This window comes from Lipomyces tetrasporus, assembly GCF_029532465.1.
Source record: "Lipomyces tetrasporus strain NRRL Y-64009 chromosome Unknown POJ06scaffold_2, whole genome shotgun sequence".
NCBI lineage: Eukaryota > Fungi > Ascomycota > Lipomycetes > Lipomycetales > Lipomycetaceae > Lipomyces > Lipomyces tetrasporus.
Window position 1 is genome coordinate 536,888 of NW_026611597.1, and position 25,354 is coordinate 562,241.

Genomic DNA, 25,354 nt, shown 5'->3' on the forward strand with positions numbered 1-25,354 from the left:
CGTTTAGGGACCGTTGAGTATGTGTCGAGCATTAAAATGTTTGTGCATCAAAGGCTGATGCAGCCTGACATCGTGTAGTTATCTAGAACTGCCAGGAGAACCCGCTCGAATCTCTACCAGAGAATCTTACTGCAGATACGTCTATTAACGTAGGAAAGATTTTGTCACAACGAATGTGATACAAAATATGCACCGAACTTTTGTGGCTTACTATTATTACGACGCCAGTCGTGCTATTTGGTGTCAAACGACCTATTTTGAATGGTTCGCGACGAGGGTAAGGGTAATTTTCCCCGACGCGACTTAGATGTTGCGCTCCACGTGAATTGATAAACATCATAGCAGGCAACGGAACCTAGTTGGGTATTGGCCTATCAACGCTTAAGATGTCGGCAGCTAGGCCGTTAGCCGGCTTTAATATATGCTGCACAGGCGTCGAGTCGGAGCTAAGGGTAATGTTGATTACTGCTGTGGTGCTAACGCGCCGGCTAACGAGAGCCTCTGCAGAATGAGATTCTGTCGAAATCGCGAAAGATGGGAGCTACACACTCACTGGATCTTACGTCTTGCGTCACGCATATGATTGTTTCGTCTTCAGATACACCAAAGTACGAGTACGCGATCATGAAACGGCCAGATGTGGTCTTCCTCAATAGCGACTTCGTGCCGCGGCTATACGAGCGCTGGATAGCGGGAGATGATATTGATATAGCAAAGTGCATCAAAGATTATGGAGAACGTCGGATATTCGAGGGTTTGACCATTTCCTTGAGCAATGTCGTCGAACCGGACCGGACACGATACATAAAGGCTATAAATGAGAACGGAGGCAAATATCAATCGACACTTATTTCGGGGACAAAATTGCTGGTAATCAATCGTCCCGAAGGCCAGAAATATAAATTTGCGTTGCAGAGGAAGATCAAATTTGTCCATACTATGTGGTTAGAGGCGTGCATCAAGCGAGGGGCTCATGTAAACTTTTCGTACTTCGAGCTCGATCTTGATGATGAGGCTAGACGAGACACGTTGGAAATGTTGCCGCGCAAGGCGAATCTTCAGCTACCGAATGATTCGGAAAGTATGGAAAGTTTCAGTGCTCAAGGCATCAGATCCGCTTCAGAGGTGCGAAGTGAGCGTCCAATATCGCGGGTAAAGCGCACTAGGTCAGATAACGCATGGAATTCTATTATGGACGAGGTTGGGCCAGATTGTATGTCCGGCGTGACAGATAGTGTGCAAAGTAACAACCTGGCACCATTTGAAGTTGTGAATGAAGATGTAGTAGACCTATTAGCGAAGACGTCGCATCAACTTAACGTCGATGTTGATGCTAACTCTGAGGAGCGATTATTTGAAAACATGATATTTTTTCTACATGGATTTAGTGAGGTGAAAGTCCACATGAGCCAGCCTTTTATACTGCAACGTGGTGGCCGAATTGTACATTCATCAGCAGAGGGTCCAACGCATGTCGTCGTTCCTTTCGACCTCAATCCCAGCCAGCTGCCAAAGGTGCCGGAGTCCTCAGTTCTGGTAAGCAATTGGTTTCTTGACCAATCCATATATTACAAAGAGTCACGACTACCGTCGGTTTGTATATATTCAGCCTATCACGGTCACGCCTTGTATTCTGAAGGAGCCGGTGATTTTCGTGATAAGACGATTAGTATATCTGGTTTTTCCGGAATGGATCGGAGGCAAGTCGAAAAATTTATTACGGCACTTGGGGCAATATATTGCGACACACTGAATGAGGACCGGGATTTGCTGGTCATTCCTGGTAATTTGAATCGGGCAATCAGCACACCAAATTCAGCCTCAGCAACCGCTAGACTCTCCTCGCAAAAGATAAAGTACGCCAAACTTTGGAGAGTGCCCATAGTTCCTGATGAGTGGCTTTTGGATATGACTCAGTGGCCTCGACTGATGTCAAATCTGAATAGGTCGAAATTGTTGAAACGGTCTGCTGAAGAAGTGCCTAATCAAGGTCCCCGGGCAGTTAAGAAGAGAGCTGCAAGCGTCGAGACCAAAGGTTAGATGTAAGCAGTAATCTGTGAGTTCTACGAATAGGAGCTAGTAAGATAGGAAATAAGATATATCGTTTGTAGTAGCACATTTTTTGGAGTTTGGGCTGTTATAGATAATTGTGATTGTACAATATTACATCATTGCATCTTCCATATGATAGTTTAAACGAGTCTCAATATATGTAATCATCGGTAAATTCAAGTTCCCTTACTCCGTTAACGCTCAGCCAGTCTACCTATGCCAAATACACATAAGTGTCACCACCCTGCCTCTCCATGTATTCCTTCTCAATCAGCTTCTCAATATTCTTCTTGATATCTCCAAGGTCCAGAGTACCTCGGTTCTTAGTTTGCTCGATAGTCTGTTGGATAAGCTCTACATGTCGAATCGTCTTTCTCGACTTCATGATGCGAATGACGCAGGCCTGGATCTCATACTGGCGATCGCGCTTAACCTGATCATGAGTATCTTTATTCTCTTCTGGTGTCTCCTTCAACTGAATCTGGTTGATTCTCAAACGATAGGCTTTTTCTTCGAACTTGAGATTCACCTTGAAACGATCGCCGGGGTGGACATCTTTGCCCTTCGGATCCTTTGACAAAACACGGATTTTTCCGCATGCGAGAGACTGCAGTGTCCGGACCAACTCACGGTCGTCGAGTGAAGTAGCTGCCTTCACCTCTTCATACGTGAGACCCTTCCCATCAGGAACATCGTTAAACAGTAACAGAACCACGGTCTGGAACAAACTCATGCTCAACTCCTTCTTACCTTTCGGCAAGTCTGCCTTCACCACACAATGTCCGAGTGAATGTCTCCACGTTAACCGACGACCAGTCTGCTTAGTTAGATAGAATGTTTTGAAATTCTCGAGAGCTTCGGACATATGGGGAGGAAGAATAAGCGGCACATCTGGATATGAAGGCCAGAAAGCTTGTGACAGCGCGTTGACGTATAGATCAATACCGCCATCATTCTTGTTGGCCACGTACTTGCTGTTCTTGAACGAATTCATGAAGTCCTTCGACAGCTCAATGTCCTTAAACATGCCTTCAAGTTTTTGAGTGAAGCCAGTACCACATTCGGTCTTCAAGCGCGAAAGCATACTCCGCTCGGCATCGTCACTGGCAGACTTGTTAAGCAGTAATCGTTTGGCTAAGTCTTTCTTGTAGAACGCTTCAAACACGTCTTTGCCTTGAATAAAGCGGAAAAGCACAAGAACGCGGTCCATGCGTTCTTTCATCTCATCATCCTCCATCTCCTTGTTACCGACACGAAGAATATCGTCGATATACTTGGCAATCATTTCAGCAGGAACATTCTGACGCTTGTTAATGAACAAGTCAAAGCTCTCGCGCATGGCATTGTCGAATGAATCGTTGTTCTTGAACGCCTTCTCCAAAACACTGTCTAGTTTGGCCTTGAAGAATAATAATGATGATACCATGACGGCATCCTTGGAAGGCTCCATAACTAGCTTAAGGCCCTCGCGGCGAATATACTCCGACCAGGCGGCAATCAAAATCTTTCCCTGATCAACTTGTTCAAATAAGCCATACATGTTGGATAGACTTGAAATATCATCCGCGTTAAGAAGATCGTCGAAGCCGCGATCGACAATTGTCTCCACTTCGTTTCGTACCAGTTCATTTTTGACAACCGCAACCGCCTCGTTTCGGGTGGCACGATCCAGACCAAAAGATGTTGCTTGCTCATTCTCGAATTCCAGACACTCAAAAACCAATTTTAGATAATCTGGTACGGCCATTGACTCAACATGAAGATTGGCAAGCGCCCCATAATGCTCACTCGTCGCCGCGATGAATTGTGGATGGAACGTTGACGTGTAGACACCAAGCGTCGAAATCATGCGGATAATGTTGCTAATCAGAGGAACCTGGACGGTCTCGTGTAATCTGTTACGCCCAGAATAAATTATTAGACTAGCCATAAGATGCGAACCAATGACCGCGTTCTCAATAATGCATTTTCGAAAGAGTTCCAACCCCGTATCCCTGCAACCTAATTAGCTTTGATACCGACAACAATAATGTCACTGACCAAATAGACTTCTCACCGGGGGCGGTGAGGAGATAGCTTCGGTCCATGAAGAAAAATATGTTCCGGATCAATCCGAGTTGTGTCGTCCATCGCGTCCACACACCGTCTACTACATCCGCCATGTTGTTTGCCTTACTGGTGATACCACCGCTAGCAGCAATGACCTCAGCTGCTGAGAGCAATTCATGCTCCAAGAAGTCATTGATGATGTGATTCTTCATTCGGAGCTTGAGATTATCCCACAACGCCCGACTCTTTTCAGCACGACATAAATGCTCGACACCGCGATATAGCAGCTCGCACGATGTGGGGATCGGAGCATCCTGAAATATGCTAACTAGGGCCGCATTTAACGCATCCCAAGTAGTATTGAAATACTTCTCTGATACAGGAGGCGGTAAAGTAGTATTCGCTGGGACGAGGACGAGCTTGCGCACGCTGCCTGGACCCGATAACTGCCGCTGGCGCTTGGGCCGCTGGGCAGACAGCAGTCGCGAGCTAGACTTGCCGACAGTAGTCGACTCAATGGACAACGGAAGCCCTCTGGATGGAAAATTCTGAAGCATCGTAGCGAATATTATGATTGGCGGACGTGAACAACGTAGATGCGCGTTTGCCTGATTGACGGCGGGGTGACACGAATAAAGAGCGACGGGGTAGAGTTTGATACACTCAATGGCGTCAAACGGGACTGCGTCCGGCGAAGTTATGGACGTACACACAAAACATTTTCGCGTATATTCAGGGGTTATCGCTTATCAAGCGACCGGGCGACGAGACGACTCATTAGTTCCCGTAGTAATCTCTCTAGTCAAGTAGTACTACTTGGTAAGAATAATAGCCCTCTAACTGTTAATCATGTCTTCAAACGTGGTCCGCATTTCAATTGTATCAGATGTCGTGTGCCCATGGTGCTATGTTGGTATAGCGCAACTCCAGAAAGCAATGAGCAAGGTGCAGCAATCGCATCCGAGTGTCTCCTTCGACCTGAGGTGGCAGGCGTTCGAGCTAAATCCTGATCTAGACAAAGCATCGTCCACGTCTGCAGCTCCTGAGACTGTTCCAGTCGTTTCAAAGGTTGACTATCTTGCTTGGAAGTTTGGTTCTATAGAAGTACTCGAGAAAACTAGGAAGTTTCTTGAACAACGAGCGCAAGCGGCCGGAGTCCAGATCAACGGGTATGGTGGCGTTATTGGACCGACTAAACTTGTTCACGAAGCGCTAGTTTACGCTGGGGAAAAGGAGAAGCAGACGGAATTTATGTTAGCTCTTTTTGAAGCTTACTTTGGCCGCAGCGAAAACATTTTTGACATGGCTGGCATTCTAAAAGTCTCCGCAACCGTAGATAGACTGGACGTGGCAGAGTTAAGAGAGTATATATCTACGCGAAACGGCAGGAAAATTGTCGAGGACGAGATTAAAAAGAATCGCTATGTGGGTGGAGTACCACATTATACGATTGGAAAGTACGAAGTTCACGGAGGTCAGGATGTAGATACTTTTGTCAAGGTTTTGGAACTTGCTATGTGAATAGTTTCTGTATGCAACAATCGTCGAGTCTAACCTAAGCAAGTACAAATTTATCATACAGCATAACCAATGTGAGATTTTTCTAATCTTTTCTTTGTTCTTTCTGTTTTTCGTTATCCTGTTTGTCCTCCTCAAGCGGTCGTTTGCCTCCAAATAGAATTTGGCCATTAACAGGTCTGAAGTAAGGTTGCACACGCCAGTAAGGAATGTCTTTGTATGCAGCACCTGACTTATCCATCGGCATATCAGACAGTTGGATTATGTCCCTGACTTTGAATTTGCCATCTTCGAATAGCTTCTGAACTATCTCTTCGACGTGTTCCGTGATCATTCTGAAGTTGTCAATTGTTGAGTTTCTGTGAATGGCTGCAATTTCCGCCCTTACTTCAGTGTGCTGTGACAGGAACGGTCGTAGCAACCGAAACAAATGCGCTTTGGCTGCAGTGTGCGACGCCTCACCGGGCGTATCTTTGAGAATTTCGAAGTATTCCCGCAATATGCGGTCGACTCGAGGATATAGTTCTTCCATAGAGTCATCGTCAAAAGGAACCACCGTTTCATACGTGGTCGGCCTGACAAAAATTGCCGGGTTGTAAAGGTTGCCTTCGGCAGACATCACAGCATCTGCTCCGGTAATTTCCAAGCATCGTTTGATATCCTCATGATATAGAATGTTTCCATTGGCGAATATAACTGTTTCACTCGGAAGTTGTTCTCGAAGGTACCGAATGACTTCCCAGTCGGCCAGACCTGTTTGCTGACCTTTCATCTCCCGAGTGCGACCGTGAACCGTAAGGATCTGAGCTCCTGCAGATAAAACATGGCGTGCGTATGATAGTGTCTTCTCCCGAGAAGGAAATATTCTGATCTTGGCTGTGACTGGGATAGAGAGATTTGCGTGAAGAGTATGGACTACATCCATGTTAACATCGATTCTGTAACTAGAAACTCCTGCGTACGTACTAAGCTTGTAAATTAAGTCCCAGTCATCTTGCAAAAAAGACCCATAATGTCCTCTCCGAGCAATATTCTGTGGGCATCCTAAATTCAAATCTACTGCATCGCAATGACGCTCCACCAGCTTAGCAGCCTGTAGAAGCATATCTGGCTCGTTGGCACAAAACTGAACAATAAGTGGTCGATCAGTGCCAGAGTGTCCATCAAGAGTGTGGAACATGGCGTTCCGGTATTTCTCTTGCGTCGCGAATAGCCGCGCGTGAAGCATAGGAGTGTAGCAAAGATCAGCCCCGAGTCGTCTCGAGAGTTTGCGCCAGGCCAACTCGCTCTGGTCGACCATAGGGGCAACAATCTTCTTCGGAGAACCAATAGACTCGTAAAATGCTCTGCCACTCAGCTTAGCAGCTGGTGAAGGTGCCGCAGGATCGGAAACGGTCATTATTTGTGGCGGCAAAGTCGAAAATAACGGGCGGGCGCCGTAGCAGGCCGCGCTACCACGAATAACTTTGGACAAGCGCAAATTGTTGCTGTGTCTACTAGTGTCCCAAAGGGAACCGTTTTCAAACCGGGTGCTGTGATAAAAAGTAGGGACCCTGATTCAAACAATAATTGCGAAGACTTTCTGTCCTGATGGGAACAAAATCTTCAAACCCTAATCTGACAGTTTGTACAAACCCCCTCAAATGGTGACAGCTTTGGCAGCTTTCTTTTAAGGGCGAGCTTAATATTGTTTTCTCGAGACCGCCACTGTGTACTTTTTCATAGCGTAGTCTAAATATCAACGCCATGACTTCTCGTTCGTAGCTTCGAGAGATAGCGAGGTGAGAATTGCGTAAATGTGTAGATGTCAGGGCCAAAATGCATCGAAGCAACAACCCACACAGTTCCTTAAGCGGGCAATATATCTCGCTTGCTAGGCCTTCAGAGTTCAGACACGGCATCATTGCCGCAAATGTTTCAGTTGCAATATGCCCAATTTAATTTAAGCTCTGAGCTAAGGCTTAGACTGATGCATAAGGAAAATTGTGACGGCAAAAATTTGACTCAGAAGAATTTCGGCCACCGCACTTGCCATTTTAAAGTTAGCTGCTGAAGTCACTTTACCCCTGGCGTTACTGACTGGAATGGTTGCATGTCGTGAATGCCGCAGACATCGCCTAAGGACTTGCATCCGCACATATATAGTCCTACAACCACATCTGCGACCTCCACTTAATCTGGTCCTTTCATCGATTCGTCCATATACAATCGTTCTCGAGCTTTACGGGCGGGCCACTTCTCATGTCTTCTGTTACAGGAGATTTTGCTCCCGAAGTGCCGACAACCGGTGCCAATGCCCCCCCTGGCGAGATTGTGGAGTCGCCGATGACCACGGGTAACGCTTCAAATGAGCCAACCGAGACCGACGACATAGTACACTTATCTTCTCAATTCGACGTCTCCGATGAAATTGAACCAGCGAATGGACTATTGAAGGTTTTCCAGGCTGATGCCTCTGCAGATGTATGACAGTCGTTATTTTCTAGTAGTATCTCACTGACACGGAACGCGGTCCTGCAGAATACCGAGACCGGCGAATTCGAAGATGCGGTTGATCTCCGATCACCAAGATCTGAGCGGGACCTGACATCGCCAGTAGAGTTTTCAGTTGAAGGTACAGAGTCAACCTCGCCTATTGCAAACCCACACGCCATGAATGGAGACGCTGTCGGTGTCGAACATATACAGGAGGAGGCTGAGGGTACCACTGAGGGCGAATCTGAGGTTAAAACTGAGACTTCGCACGGAATTGACTCAACGGGAGAGGAGGCTCATCTGGCAGAGGCAAAGTCAGTAACGTCTTCGTCGGAACTTGCTGAAGTTGAGCCTGTTCCCATTGAGAAATTGGACGAGATCAATCTTAACGACGAGACCACAATGACTGCAACCGGGACTGCTGATGTTAGCAATGTTACCGACTCATCGACGACTTATCCGACCGAAACGGTGCAATCTTCTATCGTTGTTCCCCCTCCTCTTCCTCCGAGGAATCCAAACAAAAAGTCCCCTTTTTCTTGGCTCAGGAGTAACAGTAAAGATAAGGAAAAAGAATCTGTGACAGAAGGAACGCCACCACCGATCCCACCGCGCAAGTCCAAGAAGCAGCCTGTAGATGATGTGCACCCGATATCACGTCGGCCTTCACAAGCTAGTCATGCCAATTCCTCGACGACGACCGCAAGCGAGACCGCAGTGCCAAATTATGAGCTGCTCCTTAGCCGCGTCGACGCAAATCGCGAGGATCTTCAGAGTAAGGAGCAGTCTGAGAAGGAAGCTCACATGGCCGGCACGCAAAAATTACAGGAAGAGTTTGAGAAGTTACGTCGGTCGAAGTCGTACAGCGGTGCAGAGTCCGATGACGACCTTGCAGCTATTGAGTGGGAATTTTGGACGTCCATTGTTGCAGACTACCCGAATATGGCCCGATCCCATCCGTCAGAGCTGACTCGAGCTGTTCAGAATGGTCTTCCACCTCCGCTTCGAGGCACAATATGGCAGCTAATGGCGTCGTCGAAATCTCAACTTCTCGAAGATGTTTATAGTTCATTGCTCACTGAGAGTAGTCCACATGAGAAGGGCATCCGACGAGACATATCGCGCACTAGCTTTGCCAAGACGGCCAACCACGACGCACTGTTTAATGTTATCAAGGCTTACAGTCTCTGGGATCCGGAAGTAGGCTACATTCAGGGTATGGCATTCATCGCAGTTCCGTTGATCTTGAATATGAACGAAGAGGAGGCTTTTTGCCTTCTTGTCGATCTCATGAAGATATACACACTTAGAGATCTTTTCCTTCCTGATATGCCTGGCCTGCATATTAGACTATACCAGTTCGACAGAATTATCGAGGATACTTTACCAGCAGTCCATGTTCATCTCGCTCGCCAGGGCGTGCTCTCGTCGATGTACGCCTCACAGTGGTTCCTCACATTCTTCGCTTACAAATTTCCATTACCCATAGTACTGCGCATTTTCGACATTGTCGTTGCTGAAGGCCTTGAGGCCATTTTGCGATTTGGTGTGGCTCTTTTGCGCCGTAATGCGGATGCTGTCGTTAATCTTGAATTTGATGCCCTTGTCTATTTCTTGAAGAACGGTCTTTTTGATGTCTATGTTGACTCTGAATCATCAACCAAGCATACTAACAAGGCTCCGTCGATATTTAAAGGCAGCAGCAGTAGCCAGTCCCAGGAGACGACTTACCGAGTGAATGAATTGGTTGCGGACGCGTATGCAGTCAAAATCTTACCTGCCACGCTTAAGAAGTACGAGGCGGAATATATTGAACTACACAGAGCAGAGGTTGAGCGCATGGAAGAGATTGAGAATCTTCGAACCCTGAATGGTCAGCTAACTCTTCAAATTAAGCGTTTGGAGAATAGTCTCGCCACCTTGAACCGGGAGCATATTGAGGTCGCAAACGAAATGGTTCAAGGCAAAGTCGAGATTGAGAAACTAAAGGACGAGAATACGGATCTCAAGGCCGAAAATGAGGACCTTAAGACCAAGCATGCAGAACTTCAGGAGCGAATCGAAACGTTGCCTGCAGAAGTAGAAGCACAAATTGAGGCGAAAGTGAAAGAAGAGATGGATTCGCTCATGGCGCGAAATTTAGAAGTTATGAATTTGAATCAAACTTTAGAAGATCAAATGGCTTCGCTTGAAAAGGAGCTTGTTGACACGAAAGTACAGTATGCTTCGGTATGTGATAATGGTTTTCAGTGCGCATAATGATATGGATTACGCTGACAGACTGCATTAGATAAATGACATGCATGAGTCGCTAAATAGGCGATGGAATGATATAAGGAAAGTCCTTGAGGAATGAACATATCTACATAGCTACGATAGATGTTCATTTCCCTCCGCATTATGGTCGAGTGTCAGTTGATGAGCTTTATTTGATGATTGTGAGATTAATGACTGGTATGTGTATGTTTGTCTCATATGGACTGATTGTATTTGTGCACTGGTGAAATTTGTTCTTAGATGTCATAAATTTCGAGAATTTTATTCACCTTCACGCCTTATTATACAAGAGCCATATTTCCCATCTCGTGTTCTTTTATGTACTCGGGCCCATATTCCTGGTACTCCTTCCTCGTCAACATCTTCGATATATTCTGCTTAGATGAGACCCACTTGCGCATGCCCTTCCATGCGTCTAATATTCCATCCTGAGCGCGTCTGATCGTCAGGTCCATTTCGACCGGCAAACATGCTCGTAGCTCGTGCAGTAGCCTATCGTCGAAGCCATTTAGTAGACTGTAACCGCCTGTAAGGAAAATATCGTTACAGGCCACAGAGGCATCCTCGGTTGGTAGTCGGCGTAGAACAACATCACTAGCCAGCTCAACGACACCTGCTTGATCGAGACCTGCGATTGACGGCTGAAAGATAACCTCCGGGACCCGAACTCTTTCGATATTTAAATGAACCTGATGTGCTTCAGCTCGTGACGACGGATCGAACGGTCGCGAGCCCCGCAGAAATGCGTGAATAAGAGAATTCGTCCAGTCGTTTTGAGCATCGAGAGTGTTATCAAGGCTGAAATCTGGATCGAAAGTTAGAAGCTGCTCTTCCAGCTTGCGGACTGCCTCGGCCATTTCCTCATCTTCTTCAGTATCGGACGCGTTGGCGATATCGCGATAGACTGCCCAGTCGTCGTCATTCGCTCCAAACGTATCGTCGTCGTCGTCATTAGCACCTCCACGGCGGCGTTTTCGTCCTGATGATGTAGGAGTGTCTGAAGCTAAGTTCGCAATCGACTTCATCCGCAGCTGTGATGCAAGAGACTTTCGGTTGTTGAGCTCCTCCTTCAATCGCTTCTTCTCCTTAATCTTTTGCAGAATCTGCTCTCGCTGCTCTCGCCTGCTCTTGATCCAGCCTTCCAAATCATTTGCACGCCACTCCTCATCTTGGCGCTCCTCTTCCTTTCGTCGCTCCTCTTCTTTCTTTTTCTCGGCCTTAGCCCGCATTCGGGCTTCGTAGTTGCTCTTTAATAGCCTTTGGTGGCGCTTCTGCTTGATCTGAGATTCATCTAGTTGATCATCTGGAATGTCCACAAGCGGGAAAGTCTGCGGTTCTGAATCAGATTCTTCCTCGCCAATATCTTGCTTTCTCGATCGTCTGATCGACTTCTCTAGATTTCGAATCGTCCGTATCAGGCCGCTGTCATCATCAAATCCTTCAGCTTCTAGTATCCGTGTAAAATCTCGTTGTGAGACTTCAGCAGACTTCGCCTCTATGGCCCTATAGTACTCCAATTCCTGTTCCTTCTTGATCAGCTTCTCGAGGCGCATTTTGGCGGCTTGCTCTTGCAGTTTGCGTCCAGATTCCTTCCGTCGCTCGGCTATCCTCGCCAGCTCTTCCTCCGTCTTTGTCGGCTGCACAATTTCAGTAAATGGCGCTTGAATAATATGGTCTCTTTCATCAAAATTATCATCCCGATCCAAAAAATGACCCACTTCGTCCGCGTATGATATTGGAGCAACATAGCAATGATCTTTAATTAGCAGCTCCGCATGTTGAGGCGTAAGTTTTCCAGGGAAGTGAGGATATTTAAGCTGAACGAGACTGAGCAACAAAGATGCGGCTGAATGCCCACCCCAGTTCAGACGCTTGGCTTGCGATAATATGCCGCGGCCGTTGATCACTGGTAGAACGTGTGTTGTTTCGTGTGCAGCTGAAATGACAAGACCGGTCGACCCATTGTTATAGTAATAAGAGAATAGAGAATCGATTCCGAACGTCGCAGCAGGAACTGAATATGTTTCAAATAGTAGTTCGTGCATACCTATGGACCATTGTCAGCATCTTCCAAGGTTCAGGCAAGCTGAATGACTTACTGCGATGCTGCGATAGCGGACAACCAAGAATCTCGCTCATGACGATCGGGTTATCCACCTTCGAATCGCTAGATACTCCTAATTTCACAAACGCGTAATCCAAGATTGCCTCGAGATACTCCCAGTTTGCCACAAGGGGGCCGTCGAAGGGACTTTTAGCCGCCTGTCGCGTATTTGCATCTAGATTGACGTCGCTTCCCACCAATGTGAAGGTGCGCAGAATCTTCCGGTCACGATAGCGTGCTAATTGCGTAGGAAACATCAGTCGAGGAGTGTCGTCTATGGAATAGCCTACACGGGTCTGCCAGGTGCCTAGATCCAGGACAATTGGTACTCCAGCCTTGTAGTCAGTAAAAGGGGTTATGAAGGCCGGTGATGGCGGCTCCGGTAGGGAGTACAGCTTGGGAGGCTGTATTGGAGTAACAGCTCCTCCAGTCGGCGTCTGCACTCGAGTCGATCGATGAGACATGGCCACGAAGTAAATGTATCGAATGGCTTTTGAAAGAGGTGGGTGAATCAAATTAAGCGAGTCAGTAAGTAGCAACAGCGCCGACCAATTCGCGCCAGTTGCCGCATCTCTACACCCCACATTATTTATGACCCTGGGACCTGGAAAGATTTTGTGTTTACACCTTCGAATACCGATAAACTGTTCGATTTTGTTACCAACGCCGCGCATCTAGAGAACATGAGTTGGCTGCTTGATTCAATTCTCTCGTCTGCCATTGGTTCTAATGTCAATACAGCCTCTGGATTTTTAGGATTTGGGGGAAAGAAGCAACCTGATCGCGTCTCGGGGGTCGACTCTCCGGATTCAATATCGACCCCGGTCGACAAAGGCAGTCTCTCTGTTGCGCCCTCGACCTCCGAAAGCTCAGTTTCTATTGAGTCATCGTCAAAGCTTGTTCAACCTGCGGCTTTCTTCAAATACGGACATCCAGGACCGCACGTCGACGTTGATTTCCGCCAAGAGTACATCGCGGCATTCGACCGACGAATGCGCAACCCTGCCTATGTTATTGAACACATTACTCCTCAAAGCATTTCCCGATCAGAAGGAGTTGACCGGAAGAAGTCCACGTTTACCGAAAATGAGTCTATTCCTATAAAGTTTCGGGCAAGGCTTGCGGATTACTTCCGAAGTGGTTATGATCGGGGACATATGGCGCCTGCCGCCAATGCTAAATTCTCGCAGTCAGCAATGGATGAGACGTTCTACTTGACCAACATTGCGCCGCAAGTTGGGGAAGGGTTTAACCGTGACTGTAATCATTCTACAATCAAGTTTGTAATTCTCGAAGACTAACTCCGATAGACTGGGCTCACTTCGAAGACTTCTGTCGTCGTCTGACGCAGAAGTACAATTCGGTGCGGATTGTCACCGGTCCGCTTTACCTCCCGAAGAAGTATCCCGATGGGAAATTTAGAGTTACCTATGAGGTTATTGGGAACCCACCAAATATTGCGGTGCCGACACATTTCTACAAACTCATTGTGGCCGAATCGCCAATAACGAGCCCTCAGACCCAGGATATAGCCGTCGGTGCCTTCCTTATGCCCAATGAGCCAATTCCGAATACCGCAGACTTAAAGAGATTCTATGTGCCGATTGATGCAATCGAACGTGCCTCTGGTCTCGTATTCTTGTCTGACTTTCCTGATAAACAGAAGAAGGATTTGTGTCGGGAGGTTGAGTGCAAGATCCTGGTGCGGGAATTTACGAAGGCCTTACCAGAACCGCCGCAGCCTTTGGCTTTACCGGTCCCTAGGCAGTGATAAACTATAAACAATGGGCTTTATGGTATATTTATAATGCGCTATGTAGATATCGGTTAGATGCAGAATTTCAGATGAAGCAGCGACCATGATTTGATGAGTTAATGATCCTTAATGAGTTTGTACGTACAGGCATGTTGTCGATAAGCAAAACCAAACATTCGAATACATGATTAGGGACTTAATCGTCACTCTTCTGGCTACCCCCACTGGCATCCCTGTTCCGCTTCATCCACGAAGGAATAGATTTACCTGACCAGCTAGATTTCGGGGACCCTTTCTTCATCGAAGATTCCCTTTCAGTACTTGTATCATCAGCCGCGTCTCCCGAATTAGATGATTGGAGAGTGTCACCACCGGCGGGGACACTTGCGTTCCAGGCTCCTGCGATGGCTGTATTACCATTCCCTCTAAGAAGACTGCGATCACTAGCAGATCCTGACGTTCTTTGTGACTTCTCCTGGTTGGTTTGCATTGTCCAACTCTGCAATTTTGCGCCAATAGCACCCATGCTGGTCTTCCGGTTTCTGTCCCCTGGGCTTGAATCTCTACTCCTCATACTGCCATTCTCCGCCGAGGCAATCGTGTGCACATTTGACGATCGTCGAGAGCGTGGATTATAAAGTGTGTCCGCCGCGCCTGCCGACGCGTCGACGTGGGACTTCTCGAGGCTCTTTCTGGGAACCCTTCTTGGGACACTCGTACGAGCTGAAAATGCATTCGTGCTATCTTCGTTGTTACCCAAACCATCACTTGTTGTTGGTTTTGTGGCGCCCAACTCCAATTCCTCGCGACGCCGTCGTAGTTGCTCGTCTGTTGCCCGAATTTGCTGTTCTATAATAGACAGTTCATGGTGCTGCTGGTCTATCATGGATGACGATCGTGCGCTAAATGTCGTCTTGGACCCGTCAAGTCCAAATATCTGATCTAATTCATGTGAAAATTCTTTTCCCTCGGACCTGAAATACAACATTAGCATATCCAAGCTATTGTCCTCGTAGACGATTGAAATTAGGCATTGTTACGTCTCGAGCTCTGACGCCTGCGAAGCCATGACGCCCTATTAGAGATAACACAATCGCTTCGCTTAACAAATTCTAATGCAATTATATCAGGGAAATTGCTAGATATAGTTGCCTCAGATCTGATGCACTGTCTATGCTAACTCGCTTAAGACTGCTCTCCTGGCTAATCAATCTCTCGTCATCCTGACGATTCCCCGGGTAACCAACTCGATTCAGGGGTAATCGGGTCATTCGTACCATAAATTGCTAGGTTTCTTTTTGTCAACTTGTGTGTACCTGGTGGAATTCAACTGTTTTTGGACATTTTATCGGTCGATAGATTGAACAACAGACGGCGCGCTATTCAGCCTTATTAATTCGCCGTGGTTTGAAAGAGGTCTTGCAATGCGTGTATACAGACCGCTAGTTCGGTCGCGCATCACTCCCGTTCTCCGACAAGTCAAGCCACGGAATAGTCAAGCTGCATCTCGGCATATATCGCCTCTGTCCTCCCTTACATACCGATCACCTTTAGCCAAGCAGCCATTTCTAATTGGAATTGATCTCTGCGCAGTAACCTCCGTCGCTGCTAGGAGCCTCTCTGCGACCTCGGCAAGAGCAAGCGTGGATGATGATGAAAACTTGAATCTGAAACCGGATGACATTAGCCTAAACGATTATCATGCAGTCGCTGACGAAACGCTGGAGAATATTCTAGAGCATTGCGAGGATCTGGCTGACACGGAACCGAAGATTGACGTTGAACTGGCGGTAGGTAACCGCGGTGCACAGTCGCCCCGATATTTGGAGCATTCTCTAAGCTGACATGCCGTATGGATTTAGCAAGGTGTTTTGACGTTGATATTACCACCTCATGGGACTTACGTTATCAATAAACAGCCCCCAAATAAGCAGATATGGTTGAGCAGCCCCATTTCTGGGCCGAAGCGGTAATTGGACGGCAATGTATAGTAGACCTCAGACATATTGGTAACGTAAAACGCAGATACGATCTTATCGACTCACAATGGACCGATCATCGGGACGGTACGACGTTGGGATACTTATTGCGCCAAGAAATTTCTGAAGCGCTAGGAGTGGAGGCTACATTTAATGGAGTAGATGACTACAGTAGGTAGAATAGGAAAGAAGTGAATAGAAACCTGCAACGATACGTCGATTTGTACAAATCATATAACCACAGTTACTTGATAAATACCGTTATATAACAGTTGTTATACAGGTTTGAAAAATATAGCTTCGATAGTTGGAACGCCACCTACTGTGAACCAAATGGTAAGCAGGAGAGGACATTCAGCATCGCGTTTGCCGAATTACACACACCAGATCATACCCTTTTTCCAGTCTTAGGTTTGACGTATACCTTTCCAGCTTCAGATAATAACTATATACCAATATATGTTTGCACATCATTCCATAATATATTGAAATACCTGGACGCCGATTATCACTCAACCGATGCAATATTACTCCTGCACAACCTTCATATCAACTAGTTTGAGATTAATCCTTGCTATCAGAAAACTCATCTATAATATTCACTCTCGAAGTCAGTAGTAAATTAAGATGCGGAAATTCCATCTCGAACATGTCAATCGTCTCTCGTGCCACAAATACTTGAGGGGAGTCTTGTGATCTTAGAGCACATGCGCCTATCACGTTAAGCTTAAGCCATTCTAAACCGCGCAGCACATGCATGCGTTCCCATTGCATGTCGTCTCCATCATTCCAGGATAAGCTGCACGCTCGCATTAAAAATCGCTCCAGCTCTGAGCCGATAATAAATGTGATCTCAAGGTGCCGCAACGTCGTACCGGCCTTCTCTTCGTCTTCTTCGTTCCAAATGTCATCGTGCTCTAACCCCTTGCGCCCGCCCGGAAACATACACAGGAAAGCAAGCACAAACTCAGCCGTGTGAGATACCAATTTAAGAGACTCCAAAGACGAAAAGAATCGCCTTTTATGTACCACTCCCTCGAACGAAAGAAATCCCTTGACTGTGGTAACTTTGGCCGGATCTACAGGATTATGGTGCGACTGAATCTCTGATACTAACGGCGACGAATCATTTTGATCGCTGCCAAAGGTAGAGACCGATGACGACACCGGAGACGAAAGTGTAGAGGTGGAGGACGTAGATGTTCTTCTAGACGCAAATATTGCACCAGGAGTGGAGAGTAAACCCGCCGTCGACGCTATAGTTGAAATCGATGCACGAAGTCGCCATTCATCTGATGGTCGTGAGTGAAATCGGTGAGCATACACAGCTCCAGAGTGGTCCTCTCTTGCAACACTCTCCGGTAATCCCAGAGTGTGAGCCATATTGAAAAATTCATTAAACACGGGACGTCCTCCATGGAAGTTATTGTGATCCCTGACGTATCGCTTCTCCGAAATAGCGAACGTCTCGAGGACCTTTAGCCGTGGCATCGAAGATAAGGCCGCAAGCGACAATGAATACAATCGGGGCGCCATTATTCGACGATCGAGAACTCTCTGTTTGGCGTCTGCTGCTTTCGGACAATATAGAACTAGCTCTTCAAGAGTGAACCGAACTCGACTAAGTAGATGTAGGAACGCCTTGTCTGTGAACCCAGTGCTGAAATCCATCTCATGGGGTTGCAAAGGGATACCAGGGTTCGCAATTTCGATACGTCGAAGTCTGCTATAAAACTCACTTATCTGCATGATACATCCGTCCGACAGAAGAACTGGCGATCTCGTAATAATTTCTTGAAGCGACGGCGCCAGAGGAGCAGCCAATACCATACCCAGAGATCCTGGCTCGCAGATCTCTAGAGTCTTGAGCTTTGGAAACGAAGCCTGGCGAAACCGAATTAAACCGTACCTAGAATAGATAATCATGTTTTGGTCAACATACTTAGTTGAATTAGCTATATAGTAATCAGTCAGCATCAGCCGAGTCCCCAAAACCGGATACCAACATACTTTCATCATCAAATTTTGCTAAATATGAGTCCCTAAAACGTAAATGACGTAGGCAATATGCGTAGTTGTCGTCAAATCTCTCACGGCCGACAATATAAAAAGTATCAAAGAACCGGATAGATGCAAGCTTGCGGAACATGACAAGCATGAATCTCTTGCATACAAGCATAAAGCTAAGGCTAGCGGCAAACGCAGCGCGAGATGATCCATTGTCGTAAACATATTCAGCTACGATGTCTAATAGCTCCATAATATGGAAACACCTGGCGACTGAGGATGGCGAACATGTCACCGAGGGGGCCATGATACTCGACGAGATCACTGGGGCATCCCATAGTGACAGATTACAGAGATCGCTTGTGATGTTGGTCTCTTTGGCTGTCTGATCAAACTCTGATCGATGCAAATGATAATTACTTGAACCAGGAGCTTGTTGCAAACCCGCAGATCCCCTTACGCGGCGTTCGCGATCACAGTTCCGTCGCTCACGTTCCATTTTGCCTGTTTGTACCCTTTGTTCTTCTTCGGCGTGGCGCACATGGTGCACAAGAGCCTTTCCCCGCCCTGTATGGTTTCCTGCGTCTGCGCCTGACAATGCTTCCGCATATAATATGTCAGGCTCCGAAACTGGAATATCTGCTTTCGTGGAAGAGGCCGCGGTCAGCATGCTAGCAGTCCAAGATATATTGCTCTCTTCTTGCCGCCGGTGCTCACAGACTGCGGTGCTGCCTGCTTCGCCTTCGCTTGCAGCTATTGCCTTCCTCTGTTTCTGGGAAAGTTTCTTTTTGTGCTTCGCTCTTATCGTATTGCGAGGTCCTTCACTTGGAGAAGCGCAGTGCTCCTTGCCGCCCAGTTTCGCATGTTGCTGCTTTTGCAATCGCCATTGCTCCTCATTAGCCACTCGTAATCGCTGAGATTTAGTCATGCGGAGAGATGCGCTTGATGGATCTTCCGAGAATGTTTGATTTTCAGTGAGGTCTTGTTGTGGCAATGATTTTGCATCGCGTCCAGGTCGTGCAGGTGGTGGTAGTGAGAAGGAAGACAATGCCCCGCGCACCGTGGGCGACCCATTGTGCCACTGTTCTATAATCGCACTATTCGCCATTCAAGAGCGACAGTGTATATATGCAATGGACTATCCGCAAGTAATGATGAAGAAATGTACTTTGGCAAAGGTGCCGGATAATGCACATCTGCCCTATCGCATTAGACATTAGGTATACCACGGCATGGAGGTACGGCTCTTTTGGCCTGCTGCGCCTGCCGATACTCGAATTGTTTTCAACCGCAATACAGCAGATGACCCTGGGTACAGAGCTTGATCGGAGTGTATTGACGATCAGATTCCTTGTTGTCTAGGTTGATAAGGTAGATTGCTAAGGCTAGACAATGCCAAGACATTTCCAAACTGATCTGTGTCCGACGCCAACTTTAAATGCTCGACGACGACGAAATGACCTTACTAGACTAATTGCCGAGGTCTGCGCAGATTGGATGTTAATCCATTTAAAGGAGCGATACATTATTCAATAATTAGAATTATTATAAGCGAGAATCTATTAAGAGATAATCCCACTGGTCAGAATTTTGGCGCTGAATGGGCCGTGGCCTCATTGAGATACGGCCTAAGCACAGCTTCCACTTGGGTTATTAACGTTGGTCGCTCAGTTGTACCTTGCCATATTATATTAGAATCGCTCAAATTGGGTAACTAGAACTAACGGCAAGTCAGTTATCGGCACATTCTGTTATGATGCTGATTAACGGCAAGTTGATCGCACTGCTATTCTGCGCAGCCCTGACGAACTGCTTTCGATGCTTCACTGCCCAGCCTCATTCGCAACCCTCAACAGTTGAACCTGGAGCCGTGTACACTGCGCACAATGTGGTCAAAACTCCAAAGCATGACTACGTGGCTGAGATGAATTTGGTTTCGGACGTCATATTGTGCACAGTGGGGTTGCTTGAATTTTTGATCCGAGCTCATGTATTAAAACCATGTTGGCTAGGCTGTGGAAATAAAGTCCGTTATCCTGTCAACACCATTGATTCAACGCTGTATCACTCTCAGTCGGACACTCCATCATACGCTGCAGTACTATCAAATATGTCTTTTGTTATTCAGTTTCCGCACGAAGTGCTGGATATACTTAAGGATCCCGAGGTGCAAGAACTCGTCGCGAGTAGCACGTCATCCCGGCGTTCAGGAACATCGGATGACTCATGGAGAAAACCTTATGTCAAGATTGAAAACGCAACTGTTACGCTAGGTTTCGATCATTACCTTGGTCTCGGTCTTGACGATAGATCCGCCACGAGTTACGAGAAAGATGACTCATTTTCATCCTTAGAGCTTATTGATATCACGCCCCTGTTTAGCTTGTTGGATTCGTTTTTGCGCGACACTGAAGGTGTTTGTACGTATCTCCATGCATGGAACAGCGATCAAGATACAACACATGGGGTTCGAATACCAGATGCAGTCTACGCAAAAGCGGAGGAAATGCATATGAAGTTACACGTTGTTCAATATCAGGACAGCAGGACAATTTTGCTTGACGGTGCTATGGTTAATGCTGATACCTTAGTTTCTACTGCAAGAAAATTAGTGGCCAGTTTGACAATTTGTTTTAGGGAGGAGATCTAGTGGATTTTCATGATTCGGGATTCAGTGAAAGTCTGTATGGTGATCTCTCACCGACATTCGAGCATTAATGTCAGGTATGCTGTATTTTATTTCCGATCGTTTCATTAGTTTGATGGACGACGCCGGTATTGTCTTAGATAGCTACAAGTTGTTTAAAAACAAGTTGTAACTACCAAATTTCGAAACTACTTGAGTCCGGGCAGGTCACGAAGATGATTGCATTTTACATCTTTTCTTTGGTCTTTGGGGTCGTTATTTACTTGACGTAAGTAATCACTCTCTCGAACGCCCAATTGTCGAAGGTTGTTTCCCTCGTGTCATAAGTTCATGTCTGTCATTTGATTTTATGCCTGAAGACGTAACTCGCTCTATCCCGCAGTGATCGTTCTCCAGGTTGGTACAGAACGCTCTGTACTGAAGACGAGAGAATAAATACCATGACTACTAACCAGCTTTGGTCTGTTGGTCCCTGAAGTTGAGGGCTGAAACATGAATGTGGTCGTCTGTGCGAATAGGAGTAAAGCTCAGGCTTAAGTGCATCGACATGTCAAGCTGGTTCAATCTGTTTTCTATACTGCTAATAGCTTAGCTTATTAACTATGGGATTTAGTGATCGTAAAGGTATAGTTACGCAGTAAGACATCCACCGAGTGACAGGTAAATGAGCCGCACATACAGCGGCTCAGTTCAAGCCGCCCTTGTCGAGATTAAATATTGAATTCTTGTGCAGGCCTTAACCCGGTCTATTTGTACGCACCGTGGTAAACAGGGTCAATGATTTATATATACGTCCTGAATTCGGTTATATTATTTACTTCGAGCGATCATGAACATCCAATTTCCTCAAATTTCCTGTTAATTTGGCATGCAATAGGCATAGCTAATAATTCGAGTGCCGCATTTCAATTCTGACCGAGGTTCTTTCAGGATCAATATATACAGTCCAGCCTGCTTTTTAACTTTGCCCACCACCCACCAACAGTCCAATAATTCTCTTGATCCCATTATTCGAGAAGACAAACAATCTCCTCTAGTGTCAAGTTTAACATCTAGGCACAGTCTGCATCAAAATGGACTCGGAAACCTTCGAAGTGATCATACTTCCACCGCCTCCAAGTATTATGACTCTTTCCCGAACTATTCCGGTCACAGACATGCCTTCTCTGCTCCAGTATTATCTCCAGCGTCATCATCGCTTCAAGGCATGCAGTTCAACCGAGTCTAAGAACAGTACTCTGACATTGCGCGTTGGTGATTTGAATGAGTACTTGTCGCTAGGGTTCGGAATTCAAGCTTATATCTTCCCTGGCGTGAAACTATCTGCCGGAACATACGAACTTACCGATATCACAATTGCAAAGGAGGACGCACTCATTCCACCTAGTCCATGCACCCTGTCTTTCGTGAGAGAGAACATTGCCGTGCACGGAAAGATATTTGTCTCGCCTGTGGGACAAAAGGAGGAGAAAAAATGGCATGGAATCGCGCGTGCGGCTGCAATGGACCGCATCATGGGGATCAAAAAATCTTGTCTGGGAGACGCTGGCAACGGAATGCAGTTCTGTGTTCGTCTCACGGATGGCGACGAGCTACCCGCACATCAACAAACCATTCCCGCAGCAGTATCTCCATCTCCCAAAAAGACAAAGCCGCCAACATCAACGAAAAGTTCACCTTTGCCACGAACTGCGAGATCTACCGTAAACAAAAATGAACTACTACAACAGAAGAAGACGCCGACGACGGTCAGACAGCGCAAGACTCTCCTTGGCAATGACAACCTGATAAAGCCAAGCTTTACGCCAGAATCAACACCAATGGAACCTGATATATCTTCCATGTCACTCACTGTCATTCATCGGCCAGTTACACAATCTGATCAATCACATCGTGCGTCGTTGTCTTCGATCACAGATGACGACGCTCGGAACGCGCTGAACGACACTCCGTCATACATTGCACTCAGGACGGACCTGACCGATAAGCCGAACGTGTGGAAAGGCCATGCTAGATGGCGCATGCCAAACATGTTTGCTCCAGAATGCTCTAACGACGACAGTCCGATTCCAGATATCGAGGTTTTGCCGTTAGAGAAACTTAACATTCGACAACCTGGAGAGCTGGAAGTAAAGTCTGAACCAGAAAGTCCTATCAAGGGTCTCAAGGCTGAATACTTCAGCTATGCAAATAGAGTGAGACGATGGGAAGGCTTATTCACTGCTAGTGAAATTGACACAAGACTTAACGACGACGACTTAGACCTAGCTAAATCTGAATGGACACGCCAGATCAAACAAGAAAGATTGAGGCTAAGAGAGCAATACAATTCTCTAGATGGCAATGAAGATGGAGGATTGACACGTAAGAAGACAAGATCAGTTGAATCGGTAGCAATGAATAATTCTGCAAGTGGTGGGGAGAGCAGTGCATCCAAGTTAATGCAACAGTTTATGACAGTATCTGTCTCTTAAGAACGACGGTAGAACTTCGATGAAGCGCAATTACTAGGCAGAAAAGGGGATGACTCTGTATAAATAGCACTTATAACTACAGCGTTTGACCATTCATATTACGCAAGGCAGTATATTGATACATAAGACCCCCGCAATGGGGTCGCTGACTTAATATTCAAGCGCTGTGTACAGTCCATACCCAAACTGCACACGACAGTGATCGTCGGAAAACGGAAATATGCTCCGTCGCTGCCAACTAGAGAAGAAGTTAGTGCCGATGTATCGCAACGATACGGCTGTTCGGACCGATTATTTGCCCTTCGGACTGATTACTTGTGCTTATTCATCAGCGGGTCCAGTGCTCCGTCATCAGCAATAAGCGGGTGTTACCCGGCTTAATCATCCGTCTCGATAAACTGAACGTTCCGCACTCGATGACCTACTTCCGGAAGCCGAAACATCGGCATCCTGTGTGAAGGTTGCACATTATTTAGACCGTTAAGTAAAAGTATGTGAATTCGAAAGTTTTACAGCAAATATTTGAATCGTAATAGTTGGCCAGCCTTTCTCTCCATACTGCTGCAAATGATGTGACATAATCTATATCTATAGTCATACAGGTTGACTTATTCAGTCATTGGTTGCTGTCCGTTGCAGTCAAGTTGAAATGGGGAATTTTGTAATAATAACTTGTCCTTTCTTTCTCTGCTATTCATAATATCGGTGTAGAGTGTGAGCCGCGAAGGTTATCCGCGCCTCACGGGCCGCACGACCTTCAACCTTGCTTTTAAACGTCCCACCGTCCTTCTCAATCTCGGAAGTATTCATGATTGCCGACTAAGACACTCTCGCAATATTTCAAATTCTACGATATTCCTTGTCAGCTTGTTGCTATTCTTTCTTTAGTTGCATCGCGCCTGTCAGTTTTTTAATACGGCCGTGCTCGAGAAGAGAACTTCCGGCATATTAATAACGATTGCTTCATATCTCCGATATCGCATCTGTCCCGCGCCACCCAGTATTATTAATTACACAATAAAGTCTTGAATGACTTTGTTGGTTTCTTAGAAGTCGAGTGATATTGCTTGTTAAGTGATACGACTATGGAGACTCACCAAGTACAAATCCCGCAGGACAGTCCTCCGGAGATTCCACCGGTTGGCGAATGCAGCAAGAACGGTCGCCAGTTATCAACAAGCAAACGAGCCGCTCAAAATCGTGCTGCGCAGCGTGCTTTTCGTCAGCGCAAGGAGTGTTACATCAAAGACCTTGAGACAAAAGTTTTGGAGCTTAAATCCACGAAAGAGACAATCGACAGTTTGCGACAGGAGAACCTCCAACTCAGAGACTATATTCTTGCGCTTCAGTCTCGACTGATTGAACAGCCCGGTGTGGGCGGTGTACCAACGCCTCCCGCCGTCTATGCGCGGAGGCAAGTTGATTTCCTTCACGATCCTGCTACCAGTACTGTGTCGCTAGGCGATGTTGACAAAGACGACCACGAACTAGAAGAAAAGTCACGCTAGAGTAGCGTGCTGGTTGTGACACGCCCAAACTTCTTTGTTATTTAAGTGATAGGAATAGAATTTATGGAACGAATATGTGCGAGTCAACGGTCAAGGTGTTCGCTGTTAAATTGCTATTATTATGGGTTGAATTATTGGTGCTTTTGGCGGTGTCCCAGCGTCACACATTCATGGGCATAGACAGATCTTCCTGTCAATGTCGTATAGACAGATTTTCCTGTCAATGTCGTTATTACTAGTAATTGCTCTATTTCTTTCTTGGATGGATTGGTTCTCGGATAGCTTGTGACATAGGTATTGTCTATGATTTGTACTTCTTATGGATTGTATTATTACGTTTTTCACTCAGCTTTTTGCAATTTGCATCATGAGATATTTCCAATAATTAATGATATCATCTAACCGACTGTTGCTGAGTCATCCCTCCAATAGTTGTCGGAGTTTGAGCTTGAGAGGCCTATGCGTATATGTGCCAGACCGCCCGAAGTTGATTATCATGCAAAACCAA

General features: G+C 46.4%; 13 protein-coding genes across 13 annotated transcripts; 8 read left to right on the forward strand and 5 right to left on the reverse strand.

Moving 5' to 3' along the window:
* Positions 1-332: 332 nt before the first annotated feature.
* POJ06DRAFT_245088 (uncharacterized protein) lies at positions 333-2,139 on the forward strand. The gene is made up of 2 exons (XM_056186594.1): positions 333-452; positions 508-2,139. The coding sequence occupies exons 1-2, from the start codon at positions 387-389 to the stop codon at positions 2,038-2,040; spliced, it is 1,599 nt and encodes a 532-aa protein (XP_056046041.1). The 5' UTR covers positions 333-386; the 3' UTR covers positions 2,041-2,139.
* Positions 2,140-4,727, reverse strand: POJ06DRAFT_205846 (Cullin family-domain-containing protein). Its single transcript, XM_056185367.1, has 2 exons — positions 4,093-4,727; positions 2,140-4,046 (listed from the first exon to the last, which is right to left on the reverse strand). The coding sequence occupies exons 1-2, from the start codon at positions 4,656-4,658 to the stop codon at positions 2,267-2,269; spliced, it is 2,346 nt and encodes a 781-aa protein (XP_056046042.1). The 5' UTR covers positions 4,659-4,727; the 3' UTR covers positions 2,140-2,266.
* An 88-nt stretch (positions 4,728-4,815) lies between these two features.
* POJ06DRAFT_245091 (DSBA-like thioredoxin domain-containing protein) lies at positions 4,816-5,685 on the forward strand. The gene has a single exon (XM_056186595.1). The coding sequence runs from the start codon at positions 4,951-4,953 to the stop codon at positions 5,620-5,622; it is 672 nt and encodes a 223-aa protein (XP_056046043.1). The 5' UTR covers positions 4,816-4,950; the 3' UTR covers positions 5,623-5,685.
* Positions 5,686-7,184, reverse strand: POJ06DRAFT_205851 (dihydrouridine synthase-domain-containing protein). The gene is made up of 2 exons (XM_056185368.1): positions 6,586-7,184; positions 5,686-6,534 (listed from the first exon to the last, which is right to left on the reverse strand). The coding sequence occupies exons 1-2, from the start codon at positions 7,016-7,018 to the stop codon at positions 5,705-5,707; spliced, it is 1,263 nt and encodes a 420-aa protein (XP_056046044.1). The 5' UTR covers positions 7,019-7,184; the 3' UTR covers positions 5,686-5,704.
* Positions 7,185-7,734: 550 nt separating this feature from the next.
* POJ06DRAFT_245093 (rab-GTPase-TBC domain-containing protein) lies at positions 7,735-10,406 on the forward strand. The gene is made up of 2 exons (XM_056186596.1): positions 7,735-8,082; positions 8,140-10,406. Exons 1-2 carry the CDS (start codon positions 7,861-7,863, stop codon positions 10,351-10,353), a joined length of 2,436 nt encoding a protein of 811 aa, XP_056046045.1. The 5' UTR covers positions 7,735-7,860; the 3' UTR covers positions 10,354-10,406.
* Positions 10,407-10,615: 209 nt separating this feature from the next.
* POJ06DRAFT_205856 (uncharacterized protein) lies at positions 10,616-13,019 on the reverse strand. Its single transcript, XM_056185369.1, has 2 exons — positions 12,471-13,019; positions 10,616-12,418 (listed from the first exon to the last, which is right to left on the reverse strand). Exons 1-2 carry the CDS (start codon positions 12,937-12,939, stop codon positions 10,653-10,655), a joined length of 2,235 nt encoding a protein of 744 aa, XP_056046046.1. The 5' UTR covers positions 12,940-13,019; the 3' UTR covers positions 10,616-10,652.
* POJ06DRAFT_245097 (uncharacterized protein) lies at positions 13,020-14,349 on the forward strand. Its single transcript, XM_056186597.1, has 2 exons — positions 13,020-13,735; positions 13,786-14,349. Exons 1-2 carry the CDS (start codon positions 13,159-13,161, stop codon positions 14,244-14,246), a joined length of 1,038 nt encoding a protein of 345 aa, XP_056046047.1. The 5' UTR covers positions 13,020-13,158; the 3' UTR covers positions 14,247-14,349.
* On the reverse strand, positions 14,350-15,543 carry POJ06DRAFT_245098 (uncharacterized protein). Its single transcript, XM_056186598.1, has 2 exons — positions 15,272-15,543; positions 14,350-15,205 (listed from the first exon to the last, which is right to left on the reverse strand). The coding sequence occupies exons 1-2, from the start codon at positions 15,298-15,300 to the stop codon at positions 14,428-14,430; spliced, it is 807 nt and encodes a 268-aa protein (XP_056046048.1). The 5' UTR covers positions 15,301-15,543; the 3' UTR covers positions 14,350-14,427.
* On the forward strand, positions 15,434-16,582 carry POJ06DRAFT_52173 (uncharacterized protein). The gene is made up of 3 exons (XM_056191160.1): positions 15,434-16,021; positions 16,094-16,200; positions 16,257-16,582. Exons 1-3 carry the CDS (start codon positions 15,656-15,658, stop codon positions 16,387-16,389), a joined length of 606 nt encoding a protein of 201 aa, XP_056046049.1. The 5' UTR covers positions 15,434-15,655; the 3' UTR covers positions 16,390-16,582.
* POJ06DRAFT_52201 (uncharacterized protein) lies at positions 16,425-19,669 on the reverse strand. Its single transcript, XM_056191161.1, has 2 exons — positions 18,221-19,669; positions 16,425-18,165 (listed from the first exon to the last, which is right to left on the reverse strand). The coding sequence occupies exons 1-2, from the start codon at positions 19,323-19,325 to the stop codon at positions 16,775-16,777; spliced, it is 2,496 nt and encodes an 831-aa protein (XP_056046050.1). The 5' UTR covers positions 19,326-19,669; the 3' UTR covers positions 16,425-16,774.
* A 1-nt stretch (position 19,670) lies between these two features.
* On the forward strand, positions 19,671-21,004 carry POJ06DRAFT_52221 (uncharacterized protein). Its single transcript, XM_056191162.1, has 2 exons — positions 19,671-19,890; positions 19,953-21,004. Exon 2 carries the CDS (start codon positions 19,971-19,973, stop codon positions 20,865-20,867), a length of 897 nt encoding a protein of 298 aa, XP_056046051.1. The 5' UTR covers positions 19,671-19,890; positions 19,953-19,970; the 3' UTR covers positions 20,868-21,004.
* Positions 21,005-21,575: 571 nt separating this feature from the next.
* POJ06DRAFT_245104 (uncharacterized protein) lies at positions 21,576-23,424 on the forward strand. The gene has a single exon (XM_056186599.1). The coding sequence runs from the start codon at positions 21,938-21,940 to the stop codon at positions 23,336-23,338; it is 1,401 nt and encodes a 466-aa protein (XP_056046052.1). The 5' UTR covers positions 21,576-21,937; the 3' UTR covers positions 23,339-23,424.
* A 696-nt stretch (positions 23,425-24,120) lies between these two features.
* POJ06DRAFT_245105 (uncharacterized protein) lies at positions 24,121-25,327 on the forward strand. The gene has a single exon (XM_056186600.1). The coding sequence runs from the start codon at positions 24,424-24,426 to the stop codon at positions 24,844-24,846; it is 423 nt and encodes a 140-aa protein (XP_056046053.1). The 5' UTR covers positions 24,121-24,423; the 3' UTR covers positions 24,847-25,327.
* The last annotated feature ends 27 nt before the right edge of the window (positions 25,328-25,354 follow it).

Coding starts and splice junctions, on each gene's coding strand:
- POJ06DRAFT_245088 (XM_056186594.1), top strand. CDS start 387: ATGTCGGCAGCTAGGCCGTTAGCCGGCTTTAATATATGCTGCACAGGC. Junction 453..507: donor GCGTCGAGTCGGAGCTAAGG/GTAATGTTGATT, acceptor GAGCCTCTGCAG/AATGAGATTCTGTCGAAATC.
- POJ06DRAFT_205846 (XM_056185367.1), bottom strand. CDS start 4,658: ATGCTTCAGAATTTTCCATCCAGAGGGCTTCCGTTGTCCATTGAGTCG. Junction 4,047..4,092: donor CCCGGTGAGAAGTCTATTTG/GTCAGTGACATT, acceptor ATTAGGTTGCAG/GGATACGGGGTTGGAACTCT.
- POJ06DRAFT_245091 (XM_056186595.1), top strand. CDS start 4,951: ATGTCTTCAAACGTGGTCCGCATTTCAATTGTATCAGATGTCGTGTGC.
- POJ06DRAFT_205851 (XM_056185368.1), bottom strand. CDS start 7,018: ATGACCGTTTCCGATCCTGCGGCACCTTCACCAGCTGCTAAGCTGAGT. Junction 6,535..6,585: donor GGACTTAATTTACAAGCTTA/GTACGTACGCAG, acceptor ACATGGATGTAG/TCCATACTCTTCACGCAAAT.
- POJ06DRAFT_245093 (XM_056186596.1), top strand. CDS start 7,861: ATGTCTTCTGTTACAGGAGATTTTGCTCCCGAAGTGCCGACAACCGGT. Junction 8,083..8,139: donor AGGCTGATGCCTCTGCAGAT/GTATGACAGTCG, acceptor GCGGTCCTGCAG/AATACCGAGACCGGCGAATT.
- POJ06DRAFT_205856 (XM_056185369.1), bottom strand. CDS start 12,939: ATGTCTCATCGATCGACTCGAGTGCAGACGCCGACTGGAGGAGCTGTT. Junction 12,419..12,470: donor TCCGCTATCGCAGCATCGCA/GTAAGTCATTCA, acceptor AATGGTCCATAG/GTATGCACGAACTACTATTT.
- POJ06DRAFT_245097 (XM_056186597.1), top strand. CDS start 13,159: ATGAGTTGGCTGCTTGATTCAATTCTCTCGTCTGCCATTGGTTCTAAT. Junction 13,736..13,785: donor GGAAGGGTTTAACCGTGACT/GTAATCATTCTA, acceptor TAACTCCGATAG/ACTGGGCTCACTTCGAAGAC.
- POJ06DRAFT_245098 (XM_056186598.1), bottom strand. CDS start 15,300: ATGGCTTCGCAGGCGTCAGAGCTCGAGAC. Junction 15,206..15,271: donor CAGGCGTCAGAGCTCGAGAC/GTAACAATGCCT, acceptor GTTGTATTTCAG/GTCCGAGGGAAAAGAATTTT.
- POJ06DRAFT_52173 (XM_056191160.1), top strand. CDS start 15,656: ATGCGTGTATACAGACCGCTAGTTCGGTCGCGCATCACTCCCGTTCTC. Junction 16,022..16,093: donor AGATTGACGTTGAACTGGCG/GTAGGTAACCGC, acceptor GTATGGATTTAG/CAAGGTGTTTTGACGTTGAT. Junction 16,201..16,256: donor CCCATTTCTGGGCCGAAGCG/GTAATTGGACGG, acceptor CGTAAAACGCAG/ATACGATCTTATCGACTCAC.
- POJ06DRAFT_52201 (XM_056191161.1), bottom strand. CDS start 19,325: ATGGCGAATAGTGCGATTATAGAACAGTGGCACAATGGGTCGCCCACG. Junction 18,166..18,220: donor AGCAAAATTTGATGATGAAA/GTATGTTGGTAT, acceptor ATTACTATATAG/CTAATTCAACTAAGTATGTT.
- POJ06DRAFT_52221 (XM_056191162.1), top strand. CDS start 19,971: ATGATGCTGATTAACGGCAAGTTGATCGCACTGCTATTCTGCGCAGCC.
- POJ06DRAFT_245104 (XM_056186599.1), top strand. CDS start 21,938: ATGGACTCGGAAACCTTCGAAGTGATCATACTTCCACCGCCTCCAAGT.
- POJ06DRAFT_245105 (XM_056186600.1), top strand. CDS start 24,424: ATGGAGACTCACCAAGTACAAATCCCGCAGGACAGTCCTCCGGAGATT.